Below are 12150 nucleotides of genomic sequence, written 5' to 3' on the forward strand. Positions count from 1 at the left end.
TGCTTTTGTGTAACTTCTTCTGGATGCAGAGGTATATCAGTGGCTATGAGGTCTAGAAGGAATACTCTGTCTGGGGCAGTGATGCTCTGTCTTCTTGGTGCATGGGGGCTTCTGGAGTTCTGGCCCTGCTGGTGGACCTCCTTATGGCACCTGGGTTTTGGACACTTTGTGACACAGAGTGTAGGACTGGATGGGCCATTAACCTGATCCAACATGGCTTCCCTGATGTCCTTATGTCTAGGACAGTGATGCTCTGTATTCTTGGTACTTGTGAGTGGGGGCAACTGTGAGAGGACTTTTGGAGTTTTGGTTTCACTGGTGGACTTCCTGATGTCCCCTGGGTTTTGGGCACTGTGTGACACAGAGTGTAGCTCTAGATGGGACATTGGCCTGATCCAACATGGCTTCTCTGATGTCCTTATGTCCCTCTGGTTGAAGGGAGCCATTTCCTTTGGTTTCTTTTCATGCCAAAGAGCCCCGTGGCACAGAGTGGTAAAGTTGCAGTACTGCAGTCCTAAGCTCTGCTCACGACCTGAGTTCGATCCTCGGCGGAAGCTGGGTTCAGGTAGCCGGCTCGAGGTTTGGCTCAGCCTTCCATCCTTCCGAGGTCGGTAAAATGAGGACCAAGCTTGCTGGCGGGGGGGAAGCGTAGATGACTGGGGAAGGCAATGGCAAAACCACCCCGTAAAAAGTCTGCCGTGAAAACGTCGTGAAAGCGACGTCACCCCAGAGTCGGAAACGACTGGTGCTTCCTCAGGGGACTACCTTGACCTTTTTTACCTTTAATGCCAAGGAAAATAGAGAAGGTGCTTTTGTGACCCTCTGAATGCGTAGGAATGGCTCCTGTCCCCTTCCTCTCTCTCCTGGCTAGGGAAAAACTTCAGAAGCTCCCCCAGCTGGCTGCCATCCACCACAATAACTGCCTGTACATCGCCCACCATCTCATGACCCTGGGCCACCAGTTCCAGAGGTGCCTCAGCAGCTGCCTGTGTGGCGGGACGCCCACCTTTGTCGACCTGGTGCCGGTCTTCAGGAGGCTTGGTGAGTCTGGGGCGCCTCTTGCCTTTGCCTCATCTTGGCGTGGGGCTTCCCTGGAGGGTGGAGGGGACCACCTTGGGGCCACTGACAATGCTTTTGGAGGAGGATTTGCATCTCAAAAAACAAACTGGGGGCAGATCAGATCCTGGAGAATCTCCAAGGGAGGAGTCAAAGTTCGGTGCTCCCTTGGAGAAACAGTTTGGTGAAGTGTGCGGACTCTTACCTGGGAGAATGGGGTTTGATTCCCCACTCCTCCGCTTGCAGCTGCTGCAATGGCCTTGGGTCAGCCATAGCTCTGGCAGAGGTTGTCCTTGAAAGGGCAGTTTCTTTCAGAGCTCTCTCAGCCCCACCCACCTCACAGGGTGTCTGTTGCTGGGGAGGAAGGGAAAGGAGATTGTGAGAGCCTCACGTCCGCCTTATTGATGAAACCACTGAACAAGGAAATGTTAACAAAACACCTCTCTGATGTGGATAAACATGGTGGCGGGCCAAACGTTTCATGGGAAGATGAATGTCCACAATGCACCACTGTTTGTGACCTTGGCATCTGTGCCACAGTGAGGAGCTCTACACACAACCAGGCCGCTGGGTCCCAGAGAGTCAGTTTGGTGTGGTGGTTAAGTGTGCGGACTCTTATCTGGGAGAACCGGATTCGATTCCCCACTCCTCCACTTGCAGCTGCTGGAATGGCCTTGGGTCAGCCAGAGCTCTCTTATCTGGGAGGACCGGGTTTGATTCCCCACTCCTCCACTTGCAGCTGCTGGATTGGCCTTGGGTCAGCAAGAGCTCTCTTATCTGGGAGAACCAGGTTGGATTCCCCACTCCTCCACTTGCAGCTGCTGGAATGGCCTTGGGTCAGCCATAGCTCTCTTATCTGGGAGAACCGGGTTTGATTCCCCACTCCTCCACTTGCAGCTGCTGGAATGGCCTTGGGTCAGCCAGAGCTCTGGCAGAGCTGTCCTTGAAAGGGCAGTTTCTGTCAGAGCTCTCTACCCCACCCACCTCACAGGGTGTTTGTTGTGTGGGAGGAAGGGAAAGGAGATTGTGAGCTGCTCTGAGACTCTTGATTCAGAGAGAAGGGCGGGGTAGAAATCTACGGTCGTTTTCTACGGTCGTCTTATCTCTGTCCCCCAGGCACAGAATGTTTCCTAGCCCAGATGCAAGTGCAAAAGGGAGAGCTCCTGGAGAGACTGTTGAGCGCCAGGAATTTCTCCACCGTCGACGATGAGGAGAGCTACGCTGCAGCAAACAAAGCTGTGCGGCAGGCAAGTGCGGGGGGCGGGGGGAGCAGAGTTGGGCAACGGAGGACAGGGAGTGCTGTGCGCTCTCTCTGAGCCCCATGGCTTGTGACTAGTGTCTTGTATGCCTCTGTAAAGCAGGTCCTGTACAGCTCTTACAAGATCTCATAAGAACATAAGAGAAGCCATGTTGGATCAGGCCAATGGCCCCTCCAGTCCAACACTCTGTGTCACATAAGAACATAAGAGAAGCCCTGTTGGATCAGGCCAATGGCCCTTCCAGTCCAACACTCCGTGTCACATAAGAACATAAGAGAAGCCATGTTGGATCAGGCCAGTGGCCCTTCCAGTCCAACACTCCGTGTCACATAAGAACATAAGAGAAGCCATGTTGGATCAGGCCAATGGCCCTTCCAGTCCAACACTCCGTGTCACATAAGAACATAAGAGAAGCCATGTTGGAACAGGCCAATGGCCCCTCCAGTCCAACACTCTGTGTCACATAAGAACATAAGAGAAGCCCTGTTGGGTCAGGCCAGTGGCCCATCCAGTCCAACACTCTGTGTCACATAAGAACATAAGAGAAGCCATGTTGGATCAGGCCAATGGCCCATCCAGTCCAACACTCTGTGTCACATAAGAGAAGCCGTGTTGGATCAGGTCAATGGCCCAACCAGTCCAACACTCTGTGTCACAGAACAGAAGAGAAGCCATGTTGGATCAGGCCAATGGCCCATCCAGTCCAACACTCTGTGTCACATAAGAACATAAGAGAAGCCATGTTGGATCAGGCCAATGGCCCATCCAGTCCAACACTCTGTGTCACACAGTGGCCAAAGAACCCACAAGTGTCATCAGGAGGTCTACCAGTGGGACTAGAAGCCCTCCCACTGTGCTCTTCCCAAGCACCCAGAATGCAGAGCATCACTGCCCCAGAAAATTCCAACAATACGCTGTGGCTAGTAGCCACTGATGGACCTCTGCTCTATATGCTTATCCAATCCCCTCTTGAAGCTGTCTATGCTTGTAGCCACCACCACCTCCTGTGGCAGTGAATTCCATGTGTTAATCACCCTTTGGTTGAAGAAGGACTTCCTTTTATCCGTTCTAACCCGACTGCTCAGCAATTTCATCGAATGCCCACGAGTTCTTGAGTTGTGAGAAAAGGAGAAAAGTCTTGTCTTTCTCTACCTTCTCTATCCCATGCATAATCTTGTAAACCTCTTATCGTGTCACCCCGCAGTCAACGTGTCTCCGGTGTGCAGGCCTCACTGTAAGGTGATGCTCTTCCATTCCAGGTCCTGCATCAGTTGAAGAGACTCGGCAAGATCTGGCAGGGCATCCTTCCCGTGAATGTGTACTGCAGGGCCATGGGGACTCTGCTCAACACTGCCCTGGCAGAGCTCATTCACAGGATCCTCATGCTAGAGGTGAGGGCTGGACTCAGCAAACTGCCAGGTAATCTCTCACCCAGATATCCTGTCCCGTCTGCTCATGGTGCCTCCCTTACAGGATATCTCTGCCGAGAGCGCGGACAGGCTGTACGCGCTTTGCCAGATGGTAGTGGTGGAAGGGCCCCAGGTGTTTGCGCCTCTGCCCGAAGAAAAGCAGAACAGGCGCTTCCAAGAAGAAGTCCCACTCTACGTCCCCAAGTGGATGACGTTCAAGGAGCTCATGTTGGTGTTGCAGGCCAGTCTCCAAGAGATAATGGACCGGTGAGTGTGGTGTAGCCTCTGGCTAGCTGTTCAGAATGTCCGAAGGGAATTGTAAGAGTTGGAAGGGACCTCTAGGGTCATCTAGTCCAGCCCCCTGCACAATGCAGGAAACTCACGAAACACCTCCCCCTAAATTCACAGGATCCTCATTGCTGTCAGGTGGCCATCTAGCCTCTGTTGAAAAACCTCCAAGGAAGGAGAGCCCACCACCTCCCAAGGAGGAAGCCTGTTAGAATCATAGAAGAGTTGGAAGGGACCTCCAGGGTCATCTAGTCCATCCCCCTGCACAATGCAGGAAACTCACAAACACCTCCCCCTAAATTCACAGGATCTTCATTGCTGTCAGAGGGCCATCCAGCCTCTGTTTAAAAACCTACAAGGAAGGAGAGCCCACCACCTCCCGAGGGAGAAGCCTGTTCCACTGAGGAATAGCTCAGTCAGGAAGTTCTTCATAAAATGCAAGGACAAACGGGACAAGCAACGAGGAAGACTTTCCCTCCCCTTTTGGTGCTGCCAGCTTTCCCCCCTGCCAAAAGGAGGCTTGCTCAGCCCCTCCCATCCAGTGAGGTTCCATGGGCTCTGATTGGCTGACAGCCCCTTGGGTTTGACACGATGGGGAGCCCCGTTAGTCTGTCCGTAGCAGTAGAAACAAGCCCAGGAGCACCTGAATGACAACACTTGGAGTCACTGCTGTCTTCTTCAGATACCCTGGATTTGTTCGGGGGCCAAAATCACAAGGATTGTTTCAGAACTCTGGAGAAGGTGGGACTGTGGGGGTTGATTATCACAGTGGGGCGCATGTTGAAAATGTTAACTTCTTTTGAGAAAAGCGTTACTTTTGAAATGGGGCATCGAGAGAACAGCCCCATAAGAGCATAAGAGAAGCCCTGTGGGATCTGGCCAATGGCCCATCCAGTGCAACACTCTGTGTCACATAAGAACATAAGAGACGCCATGTTGGATCAGGCCAATGGCCCATCCAGTGCAACACTCTGTGTCACATAAGAACATAAGAGACGCCATGTTGGATCAGGCCAATGGCCCATCCAGCCCAACACTCTGTGTCACAGAAGAACCTAAGAGAAGCCATGTTGGATCAGGCCAATGGCCCATCCAGTGCAACACTCTGTGTCACATAAGAACATAAGAGACGCCATGTTGGATCAGGCCAATGGCCCTTCCAGTCCAACACTCTGTGTCACATAAGAACATAAGAGAAGCCATGTTGGATCAGGCCAATGGCCCATCCAGTGCAACACTCTGTGTCACATAAGAACATAAGAGAAGCCATGTTGGATCAGGCCAGTGGCCCATCCAGTCCAACACTCTGTATCACATAAGAACATAAGAGACGCCATGTTGGATCAGGCCAGTGGCCCTTCCAGTCCAACACTCTGTATCACATAAGAACATAAGAGACGCCATGTTGGATCAGGCCAATGGCCCATCCAGTGCAACACTCTGTGTCACATAAGAACATAAGAGAAGCCATGTTGGATCAGGCCAGTGACCCTTCCAGTCCAACACTCTGTATCACATAAGAACATAAGAGACGCCATGTTGGATCAGGCCAGTGGCCCTTCCAGTCCAACACTCTGTATCACATAAGAACATAAGAGACGCCATGTTGGATCAGGCCAATGGCCCATCCAGTGCAACACTCTGTGTCACATAAGAACATAAGAGAAGCCATGTTGGATCAGGCCAGTGGCCCTTCCAGTCCAACACTCTGTATCACATAAGAACATAAGAGACGCCATGTTGGATCAGGCCAGTGGCCCTTCCAGTCCAACACTCTGTATCACATAAGAACATAAGAGACGCCATGTTGGATCAGGCCAATGGCCCATCCAGTCCAACACTCTGTGTCACATAAGAACATAAGAGACGCCATGTTGGATCAGGCCAGTGGCCCTTCCAGTCCAACACTCTGTATCACATAAGAACATAAGAGACGCCATGTTGGATCAGGCCAATGGCCCATCCAGTCCAACACTCTGTGTCACATAAGAACATAAGAGACGCCATGTTGGATCAGGCCAATGGCCCATCCAGTCCAACACTCTGTATCACATAAGAACATAAGAGACGCCATGTTGGATCAGGCCAATGGCCCATCCAGTCCAACACTCTGTGTCACATAAGAACATAAGAGACGCCATGTTGGATCAGGCCAGTGGCCCTTCCAGTCCAACACTCTGTATCACATAAGAACATAAGAGACGCCATGTTGGATCAGGCCAGTGGCCCTTCCAGTCCAACACTCTGTATCACATAAGAACATAAGAGACGCCATGTTGGATCAGGCCAATGGCCCATCCAGTCCAACACTCTGTGTCACATAAGAACAAAGGAGACGCCATGTTGGATCAGGCCAGTGGCCCTTCCAGTCCAACACTCTGTATCACATAAGAACATAAGAGACGCCATGTTGGATCAGGCCAATGGCCCATCCAGTGCAACACTCTGTGTCACATAAGAACATAAGAGAAGCCATGTTGGATCAGGCCAGTGACCCTTCCAGTCCAACACTCTGTATCACATAAGAACATAAGAGACGCCATGTTGGATCAGGCCAGTGGCCCTTCCAGTCCAACACTCTGTATCACATAAGAACATAAGAGACGCCATGTTGGATCAGGCCAATGGCCCATCCAGTGCAACACTCTGTGTCACATAAGAACATAAGAGAAGCCATGTTGGATCAGGCCAGTGGCCCTTCCAGTCCAACACTCTGTATCACATAAGAACATAAGAGACGCCATGTTGGATCAGGCCAATGGCCCATTCAGTGCAACACTCTGTATCACATAAGAGAAGCCATGTTGGATCAGGCCAGTGGCCCTTCCAGTCCAACACTCTGTATCACATAAGAATTTAAGAGAAGCCATGTTGGATCAGGCCAATGGCCCATCTAGTCCAACACTCTGTATCACGTAGGAACATAAGAGAAGCCATTTTGGATCAGGCCAATGGCCCCTCCAATCCAACACTCTGTGTCACATAAGAACATAAGAGGAGCCATGTTGGATCAGGCCAATGGCCCATGCAGTCCAACACTCTGTGTCACACAGTGGCCTATATATGTGTGTGTGTGTAGACACACACAAACACACACACACACATATAGATACTGTGGCTAATAGCACTGATGGACCTCTGCTCCATATTTTTATCCAATCCGACCCCAGTTCTTCTGCTTCTCCTTTCAGAGGCATGAACATAGAAAACAATGCAACCAAATATGCTCCAAGAGAAATACTTTTGTAGGTTTCGGTTTTATTAAATTTATACCCCGCCCGCGTCGAGGCAGGCTCAGGGCAGCTTACAGCAGTCATCATAAAACAGTGCATCGTCATAATAAAATCAATTTAATCCAAAACAATTTAAAAACGGCTGGTGCTAACTCTGATATTATTCAACAAAATAGGAGTCAAGTGGCACCTTTGAGACCAACTTAGTTTTATTCAGAACAAAGCAGGAGTCAAGTGGCACCTTTAAAACCAACCAATATTTATTTAGAATGTAAGCTTTCATGTGCTCTTAAGCACACTTCATCAGACGAGGAATCCAGCACAGGGAGCAAAGCCATACAGAGGTGAGCAGAGCCATACAGAGCTGGTAGGCAGTGGCCCAGAATGCAACGTGGTACAGATTTAAGAAAGGAAATATCAGTTTGTACCTGTGCAAGTTTCCTTGTAAGGCTGATGGAGTTCCATTCCATGCGGCTTAATGTGGTGCATTCCATGTAGATAGATCCAAGCAGGCAGCCGTGTTGGTCTGAAGCAGATGAACAAAGCAGGAGTCAAGTTTCACCTTTAAGACATAAGTTTTCGTGTGCTCTAAGCACACTTCTTCAGGCGAGGGATGAGGTACAGTAAGCAGAGCCCCATATAGCTAGAGGTTTTTAACTTTGTACCACTTGGCATTCCAAACCCCACCAGCTATAGGTGGCTCTGCTTACTGTACCTCATTCCTCGTCTGAAGAAGTGTGCATGCACACAGGAAAGCTGACGTTCTGAATAAAACTAAGTTGTTCTTTAAGGTGCAATCGACTCCTATTTTGTTCTACTACTTCAGACCAACACGGCTGCCTATTTTGATATTATTCAAGTTCGATGACGTCAATATTCCCTTCCGCTGTTACAAGTCTCAAAGTCAGCCGAAAGCAAGCTGAAAGGGTATGGTCTTACAGGCCTTGCAGAATTGGGCAAGGTCCCGCAAGGCTCCTCTGGCAGCTGGTTCGACCAGTAGGGGGCTGCTACTGAGAAGGCGCGATCCCTGCTAGGCATGACATTTATAATATCGTCATGGGGGTTTTATATATATAAGTAAAAATACTGTCGCAAAGAGTCGGACTTGACTGTGCGACTGAACAGCAACAAAAATACTGTAACCAAATGTCTCCAGTGTCGAGCATGATATTTCTGAGTATTAATTTAGTATGCATTTTGTGCTCATACTTTCCCCCTCCTCCTTCCTATTTTCCCTCTTTTCTGAATAAACATCTCTCTTCAGAGTTCCCCCACCTGTGGATTCTCAAGGATGCGGGATATGCAAGTAATCTCTTCCTATTGTAAAGTAGAAGCTCCTCTCCCCCAAGTTCCCATACATATCAGCGAGTCAGGAATGTGTGGGAACCGAGAGATGTTATAGTATCCAAATGGGTAGTTGATAGTATGCTTTGAACCTTCTATGCAATTCACAGCTGTATGTTTTGAAGTTATCTGAACTTTGTCTTTGAAGTAGCCTTTAAGATGCCATGCCATGTAACATTCTGTATCACTTCCAAGGTATCGTACCTTGGGCAAGTGTTGGATTATCAATAAAACGAGTCTTTGATTTAAACAATAGCTCGACGATTCGAAATACTGATGCTTGACATCCAGTTTCTTCAGTGGCTTAAATAAGAGCATAGGAAAAACAGATAAGGGAAAGAAACTTAACCCAAAAACTGGAGTGAGAAACCCGAAAGGTTAATATGCAATGAAAGGGCCAAACGTTAAAAACACACTGTAAAATAAAACATGTACCAACATACATGCATTTATTGTAGAAAGCTAAAACCATTTAAGGGCCTATCGTTGAGCCTCTATCCTTCGTACAACCATAAAACCACAATGGGAACCCACTCAACTTGACCTGACGCATTTCGACCTAGACTGGTCTTCTTCAGAGATCAGAAAGGTAAGTACACATATTGGCTTATAATACAGAATACAATAAAACAATAGAACTATGCTGGACCACAAGAAGAAGACGACATTGGATTTATATTCCGCCCTCCACACAAGAGTCTCAGAGCAGCTCACAATCTCCTTTACCTCCCCCCCCCCACAACAGACACCCTGTGAGGTAGGTGGGGCTGAGAGGACTCTCACAGCAGCTGCCCTTTCAAGGATAACCTCTGCCAGAGCTATGGCTGACCCAAGGCCATTCCAGCAGCTGCAAGTGGAGGAGTGGGGAATCAAACCCGGTTCTCCCAGATAAGAGTCCGCACACTTAACCACTACACCAAACTGGCTCTCAGAAGAGAGTGAAGGAGAGAGTGAACAGGACCATCGAGGAGGAAGAAGAAGAAGAAGATATTGGATTCATATCCCGCCCTCCACTCCGAAGAGTCTCAGAGCGGCTCACAATCTCCTTTGCCTTCCTCCCCCACAACAGACACCCTGTGAGGTAGATGAAGATATTGGATTTATATCCTGCCCTCCACTCCTAAGAGTCTCAGAGGGGCTCACAATCTCCTTTACCTTCCTCCCCACCCCCCCCCCCCACAACAGACACCCTGTGAGGTGGGTGGGGCTTGAGAGGGTTCTCACAGCAGCTGCCCTTTCAAGGACATCTCCTGCGAGAGCTATGGCTGACCCAAGGTCATGCTAGCAGGTCCAAGGGGAGGAGTGGGGAATCAAACCCGGTTCTCCCAGATAAGAGTCCACACACTTAACCACGACACCAAACTGGCTCAGTGAAGACATTGGAGATGTTTGGTTACAGTATTTTTACTTATTAGAAATGACAACATCACAGAAGTATTTCTCTTTTGAGTATATTTGGTTGCACAGCTTTCTGTTTCCTTGCCTGTGTTACACTGCGTATTCTCTGTGGATTTTGTCCTTTGATGTATGTGAATACGGCTTCTCCTTTCAGATTTTTAAAGAATTTGATTTGTTCCTTCTCTCCGTGTGTATGCCCAACTTAGAAAGGTTTGAGAAAGAAAGCAAGAGCTGGGAGGTGGTGGGCTCTCCTTCCTTGGAGGTTTTCAAACAGAGGCTGGATGGCCATCTGACAGCAATGAAGATCCCATGAATTTAGGGGGAGGTGTTCGTGAGTTTCCTGCATTGTGCAGGGGGTTGGACTAGATGACCCTAGAGGTCCCTTCCAACTCTATGATTCTGTGATTCTAGGAGGGTGTGGCGGGATGGTCACAGCATCATCCCGCTGGAGGGTTAAGGACTGATGCCTTGTAGAAGCGATCCAGGCGCCTCTTCCCCCTTCTCGCCCCACTCCTGCTGTTCTGCCATGCCATCCTCCGTCTTCCAATATCTTCTTCTCTGTTTTGCTTCCTAGGTGGGCGGACAGCAAAGGACCCCTCGCTGCTGAGTTCTCCCCGAGTGAGGTGAAGAATCTCATCCGAGCCTTGTTCCAGAACACAGAGCGGAGGGCCGCTGCCCTGGCAAAGATCAAGTAGCTTCAGCCTCACTTCTGTTCCTGAAAATGTCTTCCAGGAAGGGCGGCGGTCAGCCCTGGGACACAACCCCCCTCTCCCCCCACACACACACACACTGGAAGACCTCTTCTGGCTTTGTGTGCAGGTACTTCCTGGAGACCCAAAGAAAGTGGGAGTGTCCTCGTCTCATGCAGTTCTGGGGGCGTAGCGGCAACTGCCTCCCCGTGTCGTCGTCCCCCCCCCCCCCCCCCCCGATAGGTGCCTGACAATACAGGATTTGCTACTTGGAAGGGAAATCTGACTTTTATTTTAACCCCTGTTTTAATTCCTGGACTTCAGAAGTCTTTGTAGATCTTCCTGATGCTTTTATTTCCTTCTTTGGGTATTTGGGGGACCGCTTTGGGTCCAGGAGGACTTTGGGCCCCGTGAGCTGCCTCTGCCGGCGGGCGGGGTGGTGGTGGTGCGGCTCTGGCATCCTTTGGTCGAGGGTCCTGACAGACAAGCATCTATGCAGCTTCTTTCAAGGGGATGCACCCGTTGCATTCCGTACCTCATCTCTCTCTCTCCCTTGCACCTGGCTTCTAGAGCCCCCCGAGACTTGAAAACCCCCTCGAACGGCCTTCTGAAGGCTCCTGAAGTGCCAAATGGTCAAAGTTTACCAGCTGCTTCCGGGTGGCAGCTTTGCTTCCCATCAGGGCCGGGTCGTTCATCCCAAAGCGGCCCCGACTGCTGTCCCTTCTCAGCTTTAACCTGTTGCCTCAGGCAGGAGCCCCCATCCCCTGCCCCTCCCTCCAAACCAGCCCCCAAACGCTTTGTGAACCAAACACGAGACCAGCTCTGGTTTGTTATAAGGGGACTCTTGTTCTTTGGGAATACAGAGGGCGCTATTTATATAATAAAAACAAAAGTCGTGTGGCACCTTAAAGACGTAACGGCGTTTATTGCACGGAGAGCGACCCCAAGTCACAGCTTGCTTCCTTGCATAGATGTACTGGGGCTTCAGTTCGGTGTAGAGCCAGTGTGGTGTAGTGCTTAAGTGCTTGGACTCTTATCTGGGAGAACTGGGTTTGATTCCCCCCTCCTCCACTTGCACCTGCTGGAATGGCCTTGGGTCAGCCATAGCTCTCTTATCTGGGAGAACCGGGTTTGATTCCCCACTCCTCCACTTACAGCTGCTGGAATGGCCTTGGGTCAGCCATAGCTCTCTTATCTGGGAGAACCGGGTTTGATTCCCCACTCCTCCACTTGCACCTGCTGGCATGGCCTTGGGTCAGCCAGAGCTCTCTTATCTGGGAGAACCGGGTTTGATTTCCCCCTCCTCCACTTGCAGCTGCTGGAATGGCCTTGGGTCAGCCATAGCTCTCTTATCTGGGAGAACCAGGTTTGATTCCCCACTCCTCCACTTGCAGCTGCTGGAATGGCCTTGGGTCAGCCATAGCTCTCTTATCTGGGAGAACCGGGTTTGATTCCCCACTCCTCCACTTGCACC

The 12150-nt window shown here is 50.2% G+C and overlaps 1 protein-coding gene across 1 annotated transcript in view; it reads left to right on the top strand.

Moving 5' to 3' along the window:
• The window catches only part of ZW10 (zw10 kinetochore protein), a 35332-nt gene extending 23746 nt beyond the window's left edge, over positions 1 to 11586 (top strand). Inside the window, exons 12-16 of the mRNA XM_060251343.1 lie at positions 872 to 1041; positions 2173 to 2303; positions 3575 to 3706; positions 3789 to 3991; positions 10562 to 11586. Of these exons, the coding sequence (XP_060107326.1) occupies positions 872 to 1041; positions 2173 to 2303; positions 3575 to 3706; positions 3789 to 3991; positions 10562 to 10682 (757 nt within the window). The 3' untranslated portion in view covers positions 10683 to 11586. The remainder of the gene's footprint in view (positions 1 to 871; positions 1042 to 2172; positions 2304 to 3574; positions 3707 to 3788; positions 3992 to 10561) is intronic.
• Positions 11587 to 12150: the final 564 nt, after the last annotated feature.

This window comes from Heteronotia binoei, chromosome 12 (genome assembly GCF_032191835.1).
Source record: "Heteronotia binoei isolate CCM8104 ecotype False Entrance Well chromosome 12, APGP_CSIRO_Hbin_v1, whole genome shotgun sequence".
Lineage (NCBI taxonomy): Eukaryota > Metazoa > Chordata > Lepidosauria > Squamata > Gekkonidae > Heteronotia > Heteronotia binoei.